We start from the raw sequence: 23,098 nt of genomic DNA, 5'->3' as shown, positions 1-23,098 counted from the left end.
AGATTGAATTGACAAAAATGAAAGTTAGAAGATTGAAATGAAAAACAGTGAAAGTTAGAGAGTCAGTTTTGCATTTTTGTCTTTTTAAAAAGTATGTAAAATAGAAAAAAAAAAAATTCTTATACTAAAATAGACAATATTTTTTGCTTGAGTTAATACGAATGACATATTATAATTAATTTAATATTATTTTCACACATCATTTAGATTATGTCACCTTATTGTGTTTTTAAACTTATGGTTCAATAATTGAAGAACGTCACATCAACCATTTTTATGTGTGTAGCGACTAATGGTAACAAGTTTTGGTTACGTTAAACATAATTTATAGGCAAAATTCACTTTTGGTGCTTGGAGGGCCAGTTTCAATTTAGGCTGTGTTTGGTTCAGTGTAAAATATTTTTTGGGTGTAAAATATTTTCAGGTGAAAATATTTTCGGGAAAGAAAAATATTTTCTAGTGTTTGGTTACATTTTAAAAATTATATTAGAAAACCATTTTCAGTGTTTGGTAACATTCTGAAAATACTATTTTCCTACAAATTTTTCACATTTTCTCAACCATTTTCTCAGCATCCAAACAAATTTTATTACAAAAATTTCAATATATACACTTTAAAGAAACAAAAATCTGCTCAAAACAATTCATTGAACTTCATACAAATTTGGTCAAACTGAGAGAGGGAGGAAGAGAGAGTGATCGAAAACTTCAGGGATAGAGAGACGATGACGAGATCGAGATGACGAGATCAGCGACGCCGATGAGCTTTGGGTTAAGAACGAGAATGAGATCGGTAACGACAGCGCCAATGAGCAATGAGAACGAGATTGGTAACGGCGCTGATGATCTTGGCATTGCAAACTCGACGACGCGTCTGGGGTAGGGCGCGATCTAGCTCACTCTCTCTCTCTCTCTCTCTCTCTCTCTCTCTCTCTCTCTCTCTCTCTCTCTCTCTCTCTCTCTCTCTCTCTCTCTCTCTCTCTGCGCCTATGAGCCTGGAAATGATTTGAAGGTAAAACAAAACTTGCATTCATTTTCCGGGTCAAAGGCCTTAATTTTACGGTCAAAGTAAATGATTTTTCGGAAAACTCTATTTCCATGTGCAACCAAATAGATGAAAAGATGTAAAATGATTTTCGGAAATCGTTTGAAGCCAAAACAAACGCAGCCTTAGTTTATCTTTAATTGCATCAATTTAGTTTTAAATTGAAACTCAATTTAGATCTCTTGGTGTTTCCTCCACTCCCAAGTCCCAACTATTGATGACAAAAACTGGGGATAAGGTTTGACAACAAACTTAGTTACAACTAACAATAAAAAAATAATATGTATTCCTATCATGTGCAATACATATGATTTGTTTAAAATAATTATATAAAATGTGGTTTAGTAAGGTCACAACTAAGTGTGGAATCAAACTCTGTATAAAAATAAATAAATAAATAAGAAGGACAAAACCAATGGGACAAAGTTTGGCTACAACTCTCACTTAAAAATTAACATGGCTACATATTTTGAAAATCTAATTATTAAATTGCATGTTCTTTATGTTTTTAACACGCATGTCAAATTTTGTACCAATCGAATGATATTTACTATTCGATCCATAAATTTATTTTTAATACATAATTTTAAAATACAAAAACTTGAAATTTAAATATTTGATTAATGACATAGCTATTAATCTTTGATCTTGAAAATTTTGCGAGTATAGAGGATATAAAAATAAAATGTAATTGAATTCACATCCAATAAAAACAAATTGAATGGAGTTGTAGCCATTGGCTATAAACTAAACTAGTTTGTAGCCAAACTTTATCCAAACTGAAGTGGTTGAAAATTAGTCGCAATTTAATTTTGACAAAGTTTAGCTCCAAACTATCTTTTCCAACTTACCACGTGCCGATTTATAATATTATTTACATGTATTATTTAAACAAGTTACATGACTCATTAAAAAAAATTATTGTGACTAAAAACTATATATTAATGGCCTTATCAATTGTCACATAATGAGTTAGAGGAAGGTAACTCTAAACCCGTTTGACACTAAACTTTTTTTCATACATTAATAGCTAGATTCAGAAGCTATGTGCAGAACTTCAACTTTCAACTCGAACAGTTGGCAGACAAGGTGAGAGAACGGAAACAAATGGCTCCAAGTTTCTAATTGATATGATTCATGACAATAGGACCATAAAAGCATCATTTTTGTCGCTCTTTATTCTCAAGTTTAGTTTAGGGTTCCATTTGACACTTAAATTAAATGACATAATCAAACTAAGATAAAACATCTATCCTAATCATATTTGTTGCTCGATATTCTTAAATTTGAAACTCCTGATCTTATGGGTTCCGGTTTACTTAACTGATAAAGTCTTTTGTTGTCAAATAAGATATTTGAGGTTTGATCCCTGCCTACATTAAAAACCAATTGATTTCTTGATTTGATAATAAAGAAAACTATTAAGAGTAGACGTAATAAGCTAAAACTCTATTAAAAAAAAAAAAAAAAACAAGGATCCTATCATACGTATAGTCCACATAGTTGCAATTTTGCCGATGATAGAACTACTTGATACATAGGCCCACCAAATAAAAAATAACCCTTGCAGCCCAGATAAGGGATGAAGGTCTCACAGTCACATACTTGTGCATGTTGGATTGCCACTGAACTGTTAACAGTAATGAGCCCTCTATGGAACACAAATGGGCCGCGTCTCCAATTTAGCTGATGCATTATATGTTCTCCAATGGGTCAGGGACCTCGGGCCTCGGAGTTTTCAGGAAGTCCCTCTCTCCATTGTGTAATTTCGTGCCAATCCGCTTGACAACAAAAGGAAACCCACAAGCCTTTTTACCCCCAAAAAAACAAGAAAAGAAAAAAAGTTTAGGAATAAAGAGCTAGTAGCCTGTGTGTATTTTTTGAAAATATGTGTGAGCAAAAAAATATTTGAAAATACGTGTAATGTTATTTAAACACTAAAAATTTTTGTTCAAAATACACTACCAAACAACTCCTAGATTTTTGCAAATCTTGGCCTTTTTCTATGACCCACTTATGTCTTAATTTTTTATTATCTAGTTTATATTATATTTATTTGTTGGATTCAAATTACATATCATGTAATCATTTTATTAGTGTTACACCGTAGTTGACTTTGTGTCGGTAATTTTTTTGTCAAAAGTTTTTGTTGTTATTGCATATTTTTGTGTATTCAAATTTATATTTTTATTTCAATTGTAATTGTATGACACCTATAAGAACAAAATTAAAACCCTTAAAAATCAATAAACGACTAAGAGTCTACCAAAACCCTTGAGAGAGAAACTTGTGTAGTCTCTATTCCTTCACCCTCTCCATAGTGTCATACTTTTGATAGGAGAATTAATCCAAACACTCTTGATCAACCCTAAGTGCAGAGGATTGTTGCTAGAAACCATAAAGGCAATCACAAATCTTCAAGTAGTCTTGGAGTATCCAAGTGTTAAGATTTGCAGTCGACAATTGACTTGCATAATCGGATTGCTGAGAAGAAATATGACCAGCACAACCTGTTGCTAGTAAGAGTAAGGAGCTTGGATACTAGAACCAATTACTTGATGTGTAAGCTGTTTCATATTGCAATTATGTTCTTAGTGGATTTAGTGAATTGGGCATGACCTTGTTTTAGTGTTTTCAAGCAAAGTGTGGGATGCCTTGTTTATCAAACCAAGGAAACTCCATAAAATGTGGACTTCTTGATTGCATATTTAAATAAGTCTTATTGTATTTATTTAAAAAAAGAAGAAGAGAATAATCACTTAATATTTTTTTATTGATCAATTGTTTTGTCAATTATTTTTTGGAGAATAGTGTGACTGTGTTGTCAAAATCTACTATCAAAGATGCTGATATAAAGATGAAGACACGGGTCAAATTAGTTTTCTTCGCAATAATCAGTTCTCTTGTTGGATGCACTGTATTTTCGTGCTTGTTTTTCACCCCCACTCCTATATCTCATATTATTGTACTGATACTTTTCACTAAACCCGTGTCACATGGGTCCGCAGATGGCAGATAGTTTTTGATAATTTTACATTATCAAACCAAGAAGAAGAAGAATAAAAATAAAAAAAATAAAACACACCAAATTGAGAGAGAGAGAGAGAGAGAGACAGAGTCCTGAACAAACTAGCATGGACCATTACATTCAAAGAGAGTGAAGGATGTGGTGCAATGTGTCAAAAGAGATTGGACATGTGGATTATAAATCTAACTATTAAATGACATGTTCTTTATATTCTTAACACATGTTAAATTTTTTTGCCAATTGAAAATTATTTACTAATCAATCCATAAACTTATTTTTAATACACAAGGTTAGGTTACAAAAAGCTTGAAATTTAAACATTCGATTGATTACATAGCTATTGATCTTCTGAAAATGTTGCAAACATAGAGGATATAAAAGGAAAATGTTATTCAATGATAGATTTATCAAAATTCATATCTAATAAAAATATATTGAGTAGAGTATAAACATTGGCTATAAACTAATTTGTAGCCAAACTTTGTCTAAATCAAAGTGGCAAATGAAAATTAGTCTCGATTTAATTTGGACAAAGTTTAGCTCCAAACCATCTCTTCTAACCTACTAGGTGACGATATATAAGATTATTTATGTGTATTATTTAAATAAGTCACATGACTTATTAAAAAAAATTATATGACTAAAACTATATATTAATGGTCTCTTTGATAGTTGCATAAGGTAACTCCAAACTAGTACTTCATTAACAAAAAAAAAAAAAAAAAAAAAAACTCCAAGCTAGTGTGAAATTGAACTTTTTTATTTATTTATTTTATATACATTAATTAGTTGGATTCAAAAGCTATGTGCATGAGAATTTCAACTTTCAACTCAGAACCATTGGCAGGCAAAGTGAGAGAATGGAAACAAATGGCTCCAGATTCCAAATTGATATGATTCATGACATGATGCTGAACGCTCTTTATTCTCAAGTTTAGCTTAGGATTCAATTTGACATGTAAATTATACGATGAAATCAACCTAGAGATAAAATACCTGTCCTAATCATATTTGCTGCTTGATATTCTTGAATTTAAAAGACATGATATGTAGATTCTAGTTAACTTAATTGATAAATTTTTTTTTTTTTCGAATAAGAGATTTGATGTTCGATCCTCACCTATACTAAAAATCAATTGGTATCTTAATTTAATGATAAACAACAACTATCAAGAGCACACGCCAATAAAAAAAAAATTACAAGCTCACAATCTCATGTTTAAGAGAAGTATTACAACAAATCATAGGTGGTAAATTATTATTGGTTATAATTTAAACAAACTACTAAAATTACTTTTTTGTCTACTAATAACAATCCGTAATAACTTGTCATTTATAAAAATATTATAGACATAATATTTCTTCATCTCTAAGGACACTATCATGCGGAAAGTACACATAGTCGCAATTTTGCTGGTGATAGAAGTACTTGATTCATAGGCCCACCGAATATATAAATAACCCTTGCAGCCCAGATAAGGGGTGAGGGTCTCACATACTTGTGCATGTTGGATTGCCACTGAACTGTTAACAATAATGAGCCCTCCATGGAACACAGATAGGCCGCTTCTCCAATTTAGCTGATGCGTTTGATGTTCTCCAATGGTTCAGGGACCTTGGGCCACAGAGTTTTCAGGATGTCTCTCTCCATTGTTTAATTTCGTACCAATCCGCTTGACTACAAAAGGAAACCCACAAGACTTTTTACCCAACAAAGAAAAGAAAAGAAAAGGGGTTTAGGAATAAAGAGCTAGATTTTTGCCAATCTATATGCCTTTTTCTACGATCCGTTTATGTCTTAATTTTTTATTATATAACTTATATCATTCATTAATTGGATTTAAATTACATCTCATGTAATCATTTTATTAGTATTTAATTTTTTTATAGAGTTTTAACCTATGATCCTCACTTTTGATGATTGTGTTTTTTATCATCAAATCAAGATAATAATTATTTTTTTTTTAAAAAAAATCAATCAGATTTTGATGTAGACGGAGATTAATCCCTAGGTCTTTTATTCTACCATTTGAGATTTTATCAGCTAAGCTAATTGGAACACACATTTTATTAGTGTTACATTGTAGTTGGCTTTGTGTTGGTAATTAATTTCTTTGTCAAAAGTTCCTGTTGTAATTGCATATTTTTGTGCATTCAAATTTTTGTCTTTATTTCAATTGTAATTGTATGACACCTATAAGAACAAAATTAAAACTCTTAAAAATCAATGAACGAATGAGAGTCTGTCGTCATCAAAAAAAAAAAAAAATGAGAGTCTATCAATCCTTGAGAGAGAAACTTGTGTAGTCTCTATACCTTCACCCTCTTCACAGTGTCATACCTTTGAGAGGAGAATTAATCGAAACACTTTTGATCAACCCTGAGTGTAGAGGATCGTTCCTAGAAACCATAAAGGCAATCACAAATCTTCAAGTAGCCTTGGAGTATTCAAGAGATTGGATTTGCAGTTGGCAATGAATTTGCATTATCAGATTGCTGAGAAGAAAAATGACTAGTACAACCTATTGCTAGCAAGAGTAAGGAGATTGGATACTAAAACAATTACTTACATTAGAGGTTGTCTAACTTGTTTTTTTATGGCAATTATCTTTTTAGTGGAATTAGTGAAATTGGCGTGGCCATGTTTTGGTGTTTTCAAGCAAAGTGTGGGATGCCTTGTTTGTCAAACCAAGGCAACTACCTTTTTAGGAAGGGACGTCCTTGATTGCATACTCAAATAAATCTTATTGTATTTATTAAAATAAAAAAAGAATAATCACTTTTTTTATTGATGAAGTGTTTTGTCAATTATCTTTGGGTGAATAGTGTTTTGTCCAAATCTACTACTATCAAAGATGCCGACATAAAGATGAAGACATGGGTCAGATTAGTTTTCTTCGCAATAATCAATTCTCTTGTTCGATGAACTGTATTTTTGTGCTTATTTTTCACCCCCCACTCCTATATATCATATTATTGTATTAATACTTTTACATTATCCTGGTTGATTCGATCATGAATTAATAATAATAATATAATTAGCATTATCATCATCAAATAATGCTAATAAACCAAACTTGGTTAAGTCTAACCTAACCAAAGTCCTGCCGCGTATATAGAAAATGTGAAAGTGAATGAAACATTACAAAATATGACTGAACACTCTGAATTGAATTGCTCTTTCATGACCACACTACCCAGAAGAAGTACAAAAATAAAAATAAAATAAAACACACCAAATTGTGAGAGAGAGACAGAGACAAAGACTTGGACAAACAAACATGAACCATTACATTCAAAGAGAGTGAAGGATGTGGTGCAATAATGTATCAAAAGAGATTGGACCCCGTGGATTTTAAACCAAGAACTCATAGTTTGAAGCTAGGCCACTCTTCTTGCATGAACTTTATCCGTTTGGCTTTAAAATATATACAGAATCCAAATAATCCACACTAATTTTCAGTGGCTCTCTTGGTATTTGCGTTCCCATAGTGCCACGTGATATATGATATATCTTTTGGCTAAGACGAAAAAAAAAACTCCGGATTTTTGTCAGGAACACATAAAACAGTCACAACTTGGGCGTGCGTATCTCTGTGCTTAACACATGAACTGAGCTAGCTATAGCCTCTCGCGCGGATAAAAACTCCAAACCCAGTTCACAGGTACCTACTTCAATCTCAATAATCACCGTTTGAAACCCAGCTGAAACATAAAATATATATATAATCTATTTTGTTGTTTATGCTAACAAATTGTGTTTTGTTTCTGAGATTAGGACTGTTTATTGGGTATATATTTATTTTATTGTCTCTTTGATTTTCTTTTTTCTTGTTTTCTTTTTTCATGGTTATGAATATGGGCATTTATGTTCTAAATAGGCTTTTTGGATCCACGCATGTTCAGTTTTAACTATGATTCTGTTTGATAGAGATTGTTGTTCACTGGCCTTGCTATTTTGTTAACCATGAATATTATCATTATTCTTTCAGTCTTATTTAGTCAATTTTTTTGTTCAGTCTTAAACATCCATTCTGCGTTAATTGTGGATTTATTATTATTTTTCCCCTGTTTGATTGTCAAATAAGAGTTAAATATTTTGAAACTGATTTTAATGTCTGTTAATTATTTGGTTATTGAAGTATTGAGAGTGACTTTTAATTGCCGAAGCCTAATGAATGACCTTTGCCATCTTTGCTTTAGCAGAAGATTGTTATCAGTTACATGAAATCTGGGTTTGTCTACATATCTGTCGTTTAATTGGCACTTCCGGGAGTTTTCAATGGAGACCTCCAAATTTCAAAAGAATCAAAGCCCCCTTTACTAACTGTTGAATTATCACCCAAAAAAAAAACTTAAAGAGTGTATAGGCATCTTCATATTTCTTAATTCAAACAATTAAAATGAAAAATATGTTATTTAGTATTTACCATGTAGTTATTCTTCATGGCATTTCTTGGCTTGGCTTGTTACTAGCTCATGTTCTTTATTTATTTATTTATAAATTCATGTTAGGGAACTGAGTTCATAGGTTTGTGTTTCACCTTCTTTCTGGATAGGGGTAACATCTGTGAGAAGGTTACTACTTCATCATGTCTCCCAGGGCATTAGACTATGAGTCGCTGAATGAAAACGTGAAGAGGGCCCAATATGCTGTTAGAGGGGAACTGTATCTTCGTGCTTCTGAGCTTCAGAAAGAAGGGAAGAAGGTATACATACTTGCTCTCTTCGGCTGTTATGTAGTAATAGATTTTGTGTTGCTTAAGCCTTGTTGTAGAGATTTGATTAGTGCTGCTGTTTATGAGCTTTTTGTTCAATTTGTTTCATTTGGCAGTGAACTTGTTATGTAATCTCTTATAGATTTATTGGAGTGGTATGGATTTCAACTAAATTAACCTTCTCTTTGTTCATGGAAATTCCTGAAGAGAGTTCTGATTTGAAATGTCAAATTGTTTGGATCTAGGTTTAAGTTGGCAAATTCCAGTCCCAAAAATGTGATGTAGTGAGGGTTGTATACATTGTAAGTTTGTTATGTATTGGTCAATTGCTTCCTTGAAGCCTGTGAGTTCATGAAGACTTGCTCAAGCTATTTTAGGGCTCGTTTGAGCAATGATTTAAATCAGGCAAAAACTTGACATGCATGTTTTATGAGAGAGATCACTTTAAGACTATATTGAGAGAGTGTTAAATTCCCATGAGCCTAAACTATCAGAAAATCTCTCATCGAGAGTTTCCCTCAAATCACATATAACTTTCATGTCTCTTCCTGTTTGGTAGTATCCCTCTAGATAGATCTTTTGAGCATGGGGTTCCAAATTGAAGTGAGTGAGTTCGTTTGTGGAGGAGGTTCTATAGAAGAAGGCCAGAGTTTTGGAACTGCTGAGGCAGGAAGCAAACAGGTTGTTTGCTGGGCTTACAAGTCATGTCTAGAGTTCAAAAATTTTGTGAGTATAGATTGTTTGTAACTTTAGAATCTAAAGGTTTTCAATTAAGTAGGACTAAAACGGAGTTTAAGGAATGTAAATTTAGTAAAAGTAGAAACAAAGACGAAAGGGTAGGAAGACCGGATGGTCAAGAGAAGGGTGGATGAAGTGGAAAAGCGCATTGGAAGTTTTGTGTGATTGTAAAATGCCTATTAAGTTAAGGGGAAATTTTTTTTTTTTTAAGAATGCTATACAACCAGCTATGCTCTATGGTACTGAGTGTTGGGCTGTTAAGAAGCAATATATTCATAAAATCATAAAATGAGTGTAGTTGAAATGAAAATATTAAGATGGATAAGTGGAATACATGGAAAGATAGGATTTGAAATGAGGAAATCCACTTGAAGATTGGGGTAGCCCCTATTGATGAAAAGACAAGGGAGAGTTGTTTAAGATGGTTTGGTCATGTTCAGAGGAGAGCAATTAATGCACCGTAACAAAGAGTGAGTTGATCCAAGTTAAGAGAACAATAAAATGTAGAGGAAGACCAAAACTTACATTTGTAGAAGTAATAAAAAATAACATGTCAATTAAAGAAGTAACAAAGAGTATAACTTTTGATAAAATTGACTGAAGGAAAGAATACATGTAGCTGATTCTAACTAATCTGTTGAGGAACCATAACCAACCCAAAATTTTGGGACCAAGGCTTTGTTGTTGTTGTATAGATTTTTTGTTACTACTGTTTCTTCTACACTGGAAAGTTCTTGGGGGTTGGTTACAAGAGGTTTTTTTTTTTTTTTTTTTTTTTTTTTTTTTTTTTTTTTTTTTTTTTTTTTTTTCTCTTAAAAGAGTTTTTCAAAAGTTTTCCACTTTGTCAGCAGAATTCATATGTTCTTTTTAATTTTAATTTTTATTGCTTTGGACTATGGTGATTATTATTGTTGTTGTGTCCTTTGTTAAACTGCTAATTTTGGGTATAAGTAACAATTAATCCATTACTTAGTTTTGCTGGGGTCAATCTAATATCATTTCGTATCCTAACATCTGTATTAGGTTTATCCGGCAAGCCTGTCAGTACTGTATAGGTAGCTTTAATTTGAAATTAGAATCCAATAGGTTTTGGCCGTGTGTGCACTTGCATATGATTATAGCACAACTGTATTGTACGTTCTATTGTACAGTATCATTAGGCTCTTCTATTCTGGGAAAGAGTTTGATTTAGTAGTACTAGTACCTATCTCAAATGCTATTTTAGTCCAATAAAGCATGATAAATATGGTGCTATCTTTGAAGATAATACAAACTTCTTTTTAAATGCCACTCTCCTCTGTGTGTGTATGTTTGTTATCTCATTATTTTATTTTTATGTCAACAGATTATTTTCACAAATGTTGGTAATCCTCATGCATTAGGACAGAAGCCGCTGACCTTTCCTCGCCAGGTTGATCACAATTGCCATATATTTTGATTCAGTATTTTTTTTTTAAAATTTTTTATATTCACTTCTGGTCAAATCGAATTGTTTTGGAGTTCTTTACAGTATGGTTTGTATTGAACCAAAGAATTGCACTATTGCAGGTGGTTGCTCTTTGCCAAGCTCCATTTCTACTAGATGATCCGAATGTTGGGCTGCTTTTTCCTGCTGATGCAATTGCAAAAGCAAAACATTATCTTTCATTGACTACGGGTGGTCTTGGTAATCTTTTGACCTGCCTTTAATGTTTTGTTCTTATAAAAAAGGGATTGAAATATCTAAGATAAGAATGTATTATACTTTCTAGGTATCTTAGGTTTTATCTCATTGTTAAAAGCTACATTTTCAGTTGAGCTGTCAAAACCTTTTTCTTTCCTAGTATTATGCTCCTGTTAGTCTTTCTTCTTCTTGTCATAAATTTCCACTTCTCCTCATTGATTTACATCTTATTGCTGGTTTAAATGTTGTTCATTTGGCTTCTTGATGAATTACTAAAAGTTTTATAATTCCTTCATTATATATCTAGGTGCTTACAGCGACTCCCGAGGACTTCCAGGAGTAAGGAAGGAAGTGGCAGAGTTCATTGAAAGGCGTGATGGTTATCCAAGGTACTATTGGCGCTTATAAATCTTCGTATAAGTCTGATTTTTCATTTTGACAACAGAGCTTTCAATTTCTGTCACCAAGGTGTTAGCTGAAGGGGTTCATTATTTTGTACTCTAATAACAGTGACCCAGAACTCATATATCTCACGGATGGTGCCAGCAAAGGTGTGATGCAGATCTTGAATACTGTCATCCGTGGTGCAGGGGATGGGGTAATAAATTGTTTTGAAATGAGTCTGTATATAGTTGTCCTCTTGTATCAAGCATGGTTTCTTCTTTGAAGTTCTCTTTTCTTTTCTTTTTTTCTAAATTGTTTTTCCATTTTCTCTTGTTGGTTACTTCAGGGGGCTTTCTGCATTCCCAATTGTTTTGCCAGATAATTCCTTTCATTAATATTTGAGTCTTGCTAGGTTTTGGTTCCAGTACCCCAATACCCACTTTACTCAGCTGCAATCTCTCTATTTGGTGGTTCTCTTGTCCCATATTTCCTAGAGGAGACAGAAAATTGGGGCCTTGATGTCAATAACCTTCGCCAGTCAGTTGCTGAGGCTCGCTTTAAAGGAATAACTGTGAGTATCCGATTGTGAAACTAAGGTGAAACTTGAGAACTTATTAAGAATGGATGGACCGTTGGGTTCTGAATATGAATTGGCATTTAAGTGAACCAGATGTAAGTCAGCTGGTTGACTTCCAGTTGCCCTATTCAAACTTATATTATGGTTCTTGGGAGAATTTTCCCTGCAATATGCATCTATTTTTGTCATGAAGATTTGTTTATTGTCTTCTTCCATTTTGTATATAATATTACAATGCCTTATTTTCTTCTGGTATGGGCTTTTCAATAAGTAAATCTCGAACTATCATTTCTTGTCGTGCTTATAACTAACAACTAAATCTCATATACATTGGAATATAATCAGGTAAGGGCTATGGTGATTATAAATCCTGGGAACCCCACTGGTCAGTGTCTTAGTGAAGCTAATTTGAGAGAAATACTGAAGTACTGTAACCAGGAAAACTTAGTTTTGCTTGGAGATGAGGTCTATCAGCAGAACATATACCAGGATGAGCGCCCTTTTATTAGTGCTAAAAAGGTATATATCCTTGTTCTGTTAGATCTATCTGTGTCTGAGTTTTTGCATGGACTATCAAATTGCTTATATACTCTAGTTTTCTTTAACAATTGGAAGGTTTTGATGGATATGGGGCCGCCTATAAGCAAGGAGCTCCAGCTTGTCTCTTTCCATACTGTGTCCAAAGGATATTGGGGTGAATGTGGACAGCGGGGTGGTTACTTTGAGATGACTAACATTCCTCCCAAGGTTAGTCTTTCTATAAGGTTTTTACTTGTATATATATATCCCGTAAGTTGCAAACCTAGCATTTTTTGCATATTTAGGATTTTGTAAAGATATGGATACATCTTACATATATTTCTATCTGAAGTTGCTTGATCAAAATGCACTAAGATGAAGCTAAACCATGTTAAGATGTTAGACCTCATCTTAACATGGTTTAGCTTCATCTTAGTTATTGTTAGCTTCATACAAGCCTCTGAAATTTTCAGTTATTGTTAGCAAATACCAATTCATGACATTTACAAACATAAGGAGCTGTTTTTCTATCATGTTGATTTAATAAGGTAGTTCTGACTTATGTAGAGTGAATTTCAAATACAATTAAGCAACCAATACTCATTCTCCTTTTTGAAATGATATCATGACTTAATCTTGCAGACAGTTGATGAGATCTATAAAGTTGCATCCATATCACTCAGTCCAAATGTCCCTGCACAGATATTTGTGAGTTGAACTCAAATTTTTGTGATGTAATATTCTCCATTGAACTGGGCACCACCAGTTCTTTATTCAAACTAGTTATCTCACAGAGAAAATTACTTACTTTTTTCATTTGCAGATGGGCCTGATGGTGAACCCACCCAAACCTGGCGATATTTCATATGATCAGTTTGTTAGGGAAAGGTATGGCCACTAAGATTCAAGTCTATGCTTTTGCTCCTATTGATCACATGGATATGAACCTAAAAATCTTTCTGCCTTTTGTGGTTACTCATGGTCATGATTGATGAATGGTCTCACTATTACCTTCATTTTGAAGAAGCAGTATTCAATAAATTAATAAAACAGTTGCCTTAAATACATGGCAGTTAGAAGGAAATTTTTTTTTTCCTTATAATTGGATAAAAAAGAATTGAATGATGATTCAAATTTTGGGATGTTGATGTTATTTGTGGTATTTAGAGATGGCCTCTTGTTTGTTTGAGTGATGAATAATAGTATTTTATGAACCATGAAACATGCAGCAAAGGAATTATTGAATCGCTTAGGAGAAGAGCAAGAATAATGACTGATGGATTTAATAGCTGCAGAAATGTGGTTTGTAATTTCACTGAAGGTAAAATTTTTGTTTAAAAAGATACATGTGAAGTTTTTTTTTTCTTTATTCATTAATTGGTTATTATTTTTGAGTATTCACAAAATTGGCTTTATAGGTGCCATGTATTCATTCCCTCAAATACGCTTGCCACCAAGAGCAATAGAGGCTGCCAAAAGGGCTGGAAAAGTTCCTGATGTTTTCTACTGTCTCAAGCTTTTGGAAGCCACTGGCATTTCAACCGTCCCTGGCTCCGGATTTGGACAAAAAGAAGGGTAACTGCTTATATGTTTTTTGTGGGGCTGAATTCTTCTTTAGCTATATTCCCAAAGCATCTTCCTTTTTCTTTTTGAGGCTAGAATAAAGGCATCTTCCTATTGCTTTCTTTTCAATGCTTCTACTGCCATTTCTGACTAACCATAATTTAAATAAAAAAAATGATAAGGGTAGTTCTTAGAAAATTTGCACAAATTATTTCCCCTACTCTCCGCCCCTATGGTTTTTCACACAATAATTATTTTGTAAAGTGTGATTATGTATTTTTGTTTTGTACTTAAATAAGCTAGGCAACTTTGTGGTTCTATTTTCCACAGCTACTTAAATACAACTGTACCTAATTGATTACTATTCCATATAGGGTCTTCCACTTGAGGACAACCATCTTACCAGCTGAAGAGGAAATGCCTGAAATCATGAACAGTTACAAGAAATTTAATGATGAGTTTATGGAGCAATATGAAGATCATAGAGGTTACTCAAGGATGTAAAGGGATGCTTCAAATGTCTAAATTTGTATCATATTTTTGGCTATCACAAGCCATTTGATGTATACTCCCCAAACTTTAATCATTTTCTCTCTACTTGGGCTATAAACTTCATGCTGTTGAAGATAATTCTTTGCACTTCCTAGATTCCTGTGTAAACTTACATACAATCTCTCTTATGAATCTTGTTCCTTTTGAACCCCAATAAAATGTCATAAAATAGTGCTTCTTTAACTTAAAAGCTAATACTAAATTTGATTTCATATTACCTTGTTAAGCCAAAAAAAAAAATAAATAAATAATATTGCTAAGAATTCCCATATTGATTTCATAATACTGTCCTGTATTGTTTCTTCTTTCTCATAGTTTATTTTTAATGGTTGCCATTATGAAAATGAAACATAAAACTTATTATTAGTTTTCTCTAATATTTCAATAAGTTTACAATGAATCTTGTAGCTTAAATGCTTAATTAGTTGACACCTCAATTTCCAATAGAGACATTTATGATTCAGATCCTCCAACTATCGTTGTATAAAAATTTTTTTTGAATAAATTTCCTTGTGAAAAATTTTAATCTTTAGTTATCTTATAGACAAAACAGAAATCACACTATACATAAGTGTTCACAAATTGAAAATTGCATGATATAATGATTTTTTTTTGGGTAAAATACGGGGCTAATAAGATTAATCAAAAGCAGTTGGAGCCCAAATCAAACGGGTACAAGGAACAGCATTACAATCAAAGGAAAGAGCCTCCAATACAACAAAAGGAGGCGTTACATAAGAAATAAAAGGTTCAGATTGGCCGCGGCCAAGTTTTGCAAGAAGATCAGCAACTTTGTTAGTTTCCCTGAAGCAGTGCTGCATGTGGTATTCCTGGAAAACTTGGAGCATGTTCCTGCAATCATCCACGATAGGCTGGGTTAGCCGATTATCACTACTTGGTTTAGAGAAAAGGGAAATGACCTCAACAGCATCAACATTAATAACAAGCTTGGTAATGTTGAGGTTTCTGGCCATAGTGATGCCATCTCGCAAAGCCCAAATCTCAGCAAGAAGGCAGTTTGAGGCACCAATGAGTCTAGAAAAACCTCTAATCCAAGAGCCATAAGAGTCCCTTATAAGCCCACCCCCACCTGCACAGTTTGAGGATAGCAGAACAGATGCATCCGTGTTTAGTTTATACCATCCTAGGTCCGGCTTGGTCCAAGAGACGGGGTGCTGAATTTTTTTGTTTTGTGCATCAGCTCCTTGGATGAGAAAGTGAAATTCAGCAGCTTTTGCAATACAGATCTTGGCAATAGAGGGGTTGGGCTGCTTCCTTGGAAAGCCATAGAATTTCTGTTTAGCCATAAGGTCCATAGCCCAAAAATGAAGAGAGTTTTCCAAGGAATGTGGAGGTGTCTTGAAGTGAAGCCGCAAGTGCTATTGATATGCAGCCAATCCAAAAGGGGGAGACCAAAGGATTGAATAGCTTTTGTAGGAACTCCAAGCTGATTCCAAAAACTAACCGAGGCCTGGCATTCCCTAAGAAGATGGTCAATAGTTTCCACGTGGTTGTTGCAAAGAGGGCATGATATAGTGATTAATATAGCATGTTTCATGCCTAACTACTAAAAAAATGCATATATCCTTCAATTATTATTATTATTTTTTACATTCTTGATGGTGTGTTACTAATTTTTTTCCCTTTCTATTTGACATTGCTTCAATTGTTGCATGATATAGTGTTTTAATTGTTTCTCACATAATTTTTTTTTGTTTCTCATATAAATCTTAGAAAAATTATATTAAAATTTCATTATGCTATAACAAAATAAATATATTTATTTTATTACACACATATATATTATATGTGACTGAAAGGAGTTAAAAAATTTAAAGGACTAAGATTTATTTTAGCGAATTCAAAGTAACTAAACATGAGTAAGAATTTCTTATTCTAAATTTCTTCTTATTATTATTCCAACTAAAAATTATCTCTTATATAGAGTTTATAAAAATAATCATATAAATTCTTTTGATATAAATAATTAATACACAACTATAGATAATTAATATATGCATTTACTTTATTGGCTAATTTAATGAACTAATACTTTGATATAAATGCAAACTATGTTGATTTAGAACCCTAAATAAAGAAAACTTTAAGGAATTCGCCACATGGCACAATCTCATACTCTTTAACATGAGGTCTCTGCTTTTATATACGAGTTGTGCTAGTGGCACAGAAAGTGGCACAACTCGCTCACGAGGCGAGTTGTGAGTGGTAGAGAGGTGACCCTACATGGATCCACCATTACCTCTCTACCACTTACAACTCGCCACACAAATGAGTTGTAGCACAAGTTGTGCCACTTTATGTGGCACAGGTATTATTCTCTATATATACTAGCTTGTAACCCCATATATATGCATGGATATATTTAATAGATATACATTAAGATGCATAATATAGTTCTTACATATATAATTTAAATATTATTGATAGCCATTCTTATATATATTTTTTTAACTCCTTAAAAAGTCTTGTAAGAATATTATTAGATAGAAAATAAGAATTGTCCATTTTTTTAAATTTTTTTATGTTCATTAATTCTAGACTCTTTAATTTTTGTACACAATAACTCATTTGGATGGATATTTATGATGTGATTTCACATTTAGTTTCAAAATTAAGAAATAAAACTCTCTCTAAAAATAAATAATTTAGGACACATGACGCAAAGTTGGACTTTAATTGTAGAATCTAATTGGATTTTCTCTAAATTTTGCCTATTAATATATATATATATATATATATATATATACTAGTATGTAATCTGTATTTACACATTGGAATGGTGAATTGTAGTGGTGCTATTGATGTTGGTTTGAGTTATTATATATATAGGACATTAGTTTAACCAAAATATTTGGAGAATTGGAGGTACTAAAATCATTTTTCCTTACAATTTTAATGATACTGGTTACGCCATAATTTTGAAAATACTATTGGATACTACATGTAAGGACCAGCTTTAGACTTCTAGCCCAACAGATATATGAACTTAAGCCCAAAATAGCCCAAAACAATAAATTTGTAGAGAATGGGTTGGGAAACTGGACTTGCGTGAACCAAATAACAGAAAAACAGGTTTTGATGCTAAAAAGAGAAAGATAACAGAAGTTTGTTAAGGAATAATGTTCTCAGATTGGTCCAAGGACGCTGATTCTTAGATATTTTATGCTTAAAGCTCTATTATAGATTTGTTTACAGTTTTTCTCCCCCCCCCCCTCCCCCCCCCCCCCACTCCCATCCCATGGAGGGTCTTTCATGTTATATAGCCCTTTTTGGACCATCTTGATCCTACACTTGTTGATCATCTGAGCCCTTACTTGAGTACCTGTCCCATCAGACACCTTCTTTGGCTTTCTGTGAGTTGCGTTCACTGAGGTAGCACTGTTTAGAGGTCTTCTCCACATAAATGCGGCCAGAAAAGTAGCTGTAGTGCATTTAATGCAGTGGTAGCAGCTTTCCCTTAGATATTTTTGAGTTTCCTTCCTTCTTGCACGTTCATGAGACACGTTCCTATTGCTGGAGTTTCTTGGAGGGTTACTTTAGTTGCTGGAATATGTGCTCGAGCTGTCTTTACCATATCCGAGGAGGAGCCTCTCCTTGAATCACATTCCGTTCGTCCCTCATTTATAAGTCTCCCAGTGGGAAACCCTGATAACTACTTGTTTCTTCTCGGACAATTCAGCTGTCCTGGACAAAGGCCCAACATGTTATTCTGGGCCTTTATCTCTACAATAGCCCCTCAAAATTCCTGTTTTTTCTCTCTCATCCGAGGAGAAAAGTGGGATTTTGATTCCCAAGAGATGAAGTCAACTCCCCCCTTGATTTACACGTGTGGGAGTACGGTTTAACGCGCCTTATAATTGTTGTTGTCATTTCGAAGTTCATGAGGCGCCATTGATTGCTCCAGGCGGCGCCTTGTTCCCCAGATCTGACGGTGAGGCGCATATCCAACGGTGAACCTTTTTCTTCGAAGTTCGAGCGGGATAACTCCCATTTAATCTCTCCCCCTTAAAAGGCGCTTGAAGGACTTCTCTCTCCTCATTTTGCAAAAGTTTTCAAATTTTCAAGAACTCTCAACTTCTCTAGAACTCTCTGCAGTGTCACTCATTCGTTTTTCGTAAGTTTTTACCTCTTCCTCAGACTGTTTTCTCCTCAGCCGGCCTCCTCGGTTCTCTTTTCTTTCGAAAGACTTTTTAATGCCCCTTGCGTTTGCTTAGATGGGTAGGTTCAAGTACTTAGTAGATTCCCCGACCGCTATGGACGGTTTTAGGGCTAAGTACCGTATTCCACAGGGAGTAGCCCTGTAATATTGTGCCCCAGACCGCATTCTTATTGATAGAGAAGTAGGTGAGGTCGTCATTATGATAATTGCCTTCTTGGAGGGAGGAATGACGCTGCCCATGGGTAGGGTAACTAGGAACTACCTTATTAACCACAAGCTGACTCCCCACTAGTATGCCCCCAACCTCTTTAGGGTTTTGGGTTATGTGGACGCTCTCAACGAGAAGATGGGCTTGGGGCTCACGTGGCTTGATGTGGTCCACCTGTATGAGTGCTATAAGCTCACCAGTGCGAGGTATTACCTAAAGTCCCGGTCCGACATCGTCAGACTGATATCGTGCCTTCCCAAGTCAAACAAGGGTATGAAGGATGATTACTTCCTGGTTTCCGGGGAATGGCATGACGGTCTTTACTGCCCAACTCGAGTGGGGGATCTAGGTGGGGTGCATTAGGATTAGGTCCCGTAGTTTAGTTTCCTTAATATTCCGTCTTCTCAGATGATAGTTTTGTTGTCCTAACCATCGTTTTCTTCTCGGATGAATTTTTGCAGACAAAAACCACGTCGCTCCGAGGCTAAGTTTGGTGAACGTACAGGCCCTTAACAAATTGCTGAAATTCGAAATATTCGTAAGCGAGGACAGACAATTACAGGCTGATCCTTTAATCTTGGACTACGAGCCTCTATCTCGTATATTCTAGGACATAGATTAAGTAATAAAGGCCGGCGATCCTCGGTTGAATTGGATAGACGTATCTAAGCCAGGATTCGTTGCTCGGAGAGATCTTCCACCCGTCCAGTTGCCCATCCAGTGTGTTGCCCAGGAAGTAGCTGCTCCAAGAGAGGGGACAGATTCTGCACACTTGTCCCTCTCAGCCGAGATAGACCAATTTCGCCTTTAGGACGAAGGTGAAGCTTCAGGTGGGCCGATAATACTCTCGGAGTCCGAGGCTGATATTGACAAGCTTTCTACAGCCAACATTCCGGGCCTGGTGGTTGCTCAGATTGACTCCGAATCCGAGGAAGAAGAGATGACTCTAAACCAGAGGAGAAGCCTGCGAGACCTCATGGCGTCCAGGAACAAGGGGCAACTTCATAAGAAGTACCCAAATCCCAAGTTCCTGCAACTCTTCCTCCCCCTCTCGCTCCTCTCCCTACCGATCCAAGCCTGCATGTGATAAGGGACTTAAAGAAGAAAAGGCCGTTGCAAGAGATTGAGGAGGGAAAGTTGCCCCCTCAAAAGGGCATGAAGCAGCAAAAGACTGCTAAGGATCCAAAGGATAAGAGGTCCTCATCCGTGGACAGCTGAGAAGAGCAGTACCAGGTCGAGGTGCACCTACCACAGCGTGTATGGTCACCTCAACTAGAGGTTGACGGGGTTGCAATTCCATGGAATGCCTCTGTTAGGGAGTATCAGAGAGGTTATTCCTCGCATGTGGCTGAGTCCTTGGAGCAGCTACTTCTCCTGCCTAAGGATATGGAGGCCTTGAGGAAGTTGAAGCAGCACGACATTTTCCTGTTCCTAAAAAGGGACCTTGCTCTGGTAAGTCCAAATTCTCGTCCTTTTTATTTACTTTAGCACTAGTATGCAGATATTATTCTCGTCTGTTTGCAAGGGATGACATTATTGTTCTTATGCAGATTACCCAGGAGGTTTATATGGCCGAGGAGTGGGTCAACAGAGCTAGGAACGATGCCAGGCATGAGGCTAACCTCCGCCTTGATGCCGAGAAGGCTTTAGGGGCCGCAAAGGAGAATAAAGATCTAGCCACTAAGCTGACCGCCTTGGAGAGGGATCGGAATAGCATCCTGGCCGGCCTAAAGAATGTTGAGACTCAAGTCGAGGATTAGCGCAAGTTGCTTTATCAAATAGAGATAGAGCTAGCTACTTCTAAGCAACTTGCGCTGGATCTGAAGGCGAAGCTACAGAAGGCCAGAGAGGCAGCTCAGCTGGCAAAGGAGGCATTGGAGGCCTAAAAGCAAGCAGCCTATACCCTTGGCGTAGAGAAGACACAAGCCAGGCTGACTGAGGAGCTGGCTGAAGCATGTAGAGACTACTGTGATGCCACATGGGCTGAAGCCCTTAACATTGCAGGAGTTCCTGCAGACTCAGAGTGGAGGCAGCAGGGAAAGACCTTTTACCACCCTGATATCCGCGTGATCCCGTGCGGCCTTCCACTTCCCTCTACCCTTGCCCCTGAGTCCTTGGAGTAGCCTCTGACTACTTAAGCTGCAATCCTTCTTCCCGAGGTTCCACAGGGATCCAGCCTGGTTGGTGACCAATTACAAGGGGCCGAGGGGCCCAACGATGAGGGCAAGGGTAAGGAGAAAATGTCCCCCTCCAAAGTCAAAGATGCCGCCAAGGGCAAGGATGCTGCAACTAAGGCAAAAGAAGTAGAGGCCAGGATTAAGGAAGCTAACAATAAGGCCAAGGATGCTCCCTCCTCTCAGCTAGGCCAGCATGATTCTCCTGCTCCCAAGGCGTAGGCTTAGAACTTAGGAACTTTCTGTAGTTCTTAGGGATTTTTTTTTTGTGATACTTTTGTTTGAATGTAATGTACTCATCCTTTTTAATAGAAACGCCTTTCTTCTTCTTCTTCTTCTTCTTCTTCTTTTTTTTAATTTTTTTTTTATCTCAGAAATCTCTTGCACTTTTTATTTTATATGCTTTGAGGATTATCAACATCATGAATAGCGTTGTGTCGTTGCTTCCTTATACTTAAAAACAGACAACAATACGTTGGTAACTATTGGATCAATCTAATTGTGTTGATCACATCTCCTGATATAATAGTGTTCTGTTTAAACACTTATAAAATATGTAATAGTATATTAATTTCCTTAAAACATTTGGTCCGAGGACTTCAGGCATGACTAAGGTTCTATTTAAACACTTATAAAATATGTAATAGTGTATTAATTTCCCCAAAGCATCTGGTCCGAGGACTTCAGGCATGACTAAGGTTCTGTTTAAATACTTATAAAGGAAGAATAGCGCACTTATACAATGAATGGACGTATTGACAAAGAAAGCTTTCATTAATAATAGTACATTTTCAGGTTGTTTACATTCCAAGGGCATGGTATTACATGCTCATCTAAGTCTTCTAAGAAATATGCTTCTATACCAACCACTGAGATGATGCGGTATGGTCCTTTCCAATTGGGCCCTAACTTTCCCCATGCTAGATTCTTTGCAGTACCTAGGACCTTTCTTAATACCAAGTCACTTGGTGCTAATGGTTTTAGCTTCACGTTGGCATCATAACCTTGCTTGAGCTTGTGTTGGTAGTATGCCAATTGAACCATTGCGTTCTCCCTTCTTTCTTCAACAAAGTCTAAACTCCTTTCTAGTAATTCACTATTATAGCTCATATTAAAAGAGCTAGTCCTCAGTGTAGGGAAGCCGTTCTCAAGTGGAATAACCGCCTCGATGTTGTATGTCATTGAAAAGGGAGTCTCCCTGGTGGATCTGCAAGGTGTGGTTAGGTATGTCCAGAGGACATGTGGCAGTTCTTCTACCTATTTCCCCTTAGCATCGTCCAATCTCTTCTTGAGTCCACTCACTATAACCTTGTTATTGGCCTTGACTTGGCCATTCCCTTGGGGATAGGCTGGGGTAGAGTATCTGTTCTTGATTCCCAAGTCACAGCAATATCTCCTAAAAGATTTGCTATCGAATTGAAGGCCGTTATCCGAGATGAGGGTATGAGGGACTCCGAATTTGGTGACAATGTTTTTCCACACAAACTTCTTGGCGTCTACGTCCCTGATGTTTGCCAAGGGCTCAGCTTCAACCCATTTGGTGAAGTAGTCCGTGCCGACTAGTAGGTATCTCTTGTTACCTGCTGCTTTGGGGAAAGGGCCTATGATGTCTAAGTCTCATTGCACGAACAGCCAAGGGCTGGATAGAGGATTAAGGACTCCTCTCGGTTGATGCATGTTTGGCGTGAACCTTTGACATTGATCACATTTCTTTACATATTCCTGTGCTTCCTTTTGCATTTTTGGCCA

At 35.7% G+C, this 23,098-nt stretch overlaps 1 protein-coding gene across 1 annotated transcript; it reads left to right on the top strand.

Annotated features, from left to right (window-relative positions):
* Window positions 1-7,355: 7,355 nt before the first annotated feature.
* Window positions 7,356-14,970, top strand: LOC126718423 (glutamate--glyoxylate aminotransferase 2). The gene is made up of 14 exons (XM_050420603.1): window positions 7,356-7,738; window positions 8,633-8,782; window positions 10,875-10,940; window positions 11,078-11,195; window positions 11,500-11,581; window positions 11,703-11,790; window positions 11,989-12,147; window positions 12,499-12,672; window positions 12,769-12,900; window positions 13,315-13,380; window positions 13,496-13,560; window positions 13,902-13,993; window positions 14,091-14,247; window positions 14,610-14,970. The coding sequence occupies exons 2-14, from the start codon at window positions 8,666-8,668 to the stop codon at window positions 14,737-14,739; spliced, it is 1,446 nt and encodes a 481-aa protein (XP_050276560.1). The 5' UTR covers window positions 7,356-7,738; window positions 8,633-8,665; the 3' UTR covers window positions 14,740-14,970.
* The last annotated feature ends 8,128 nt before the right edge of the window (window positions 14,971-23,098 follow it).

Source organism: Quercus robur, chromosome 3 (assembly GCF_932294415.1).
Source record: "Quercus robur chromosome 3, dhQueRobu3.1, whole genome shotgun sequence".
Lineage (NCBI taxonomy): Eukaryota > Viridiplantae > Streptophyta > Magnoliopsida > Fagales > Fagaceae > Quercus > Quercus robur.
Note: the sequence above shows the minus strand (reverse complement) of the source record. Positions and strands in the feature narration are given on the sequence as shown.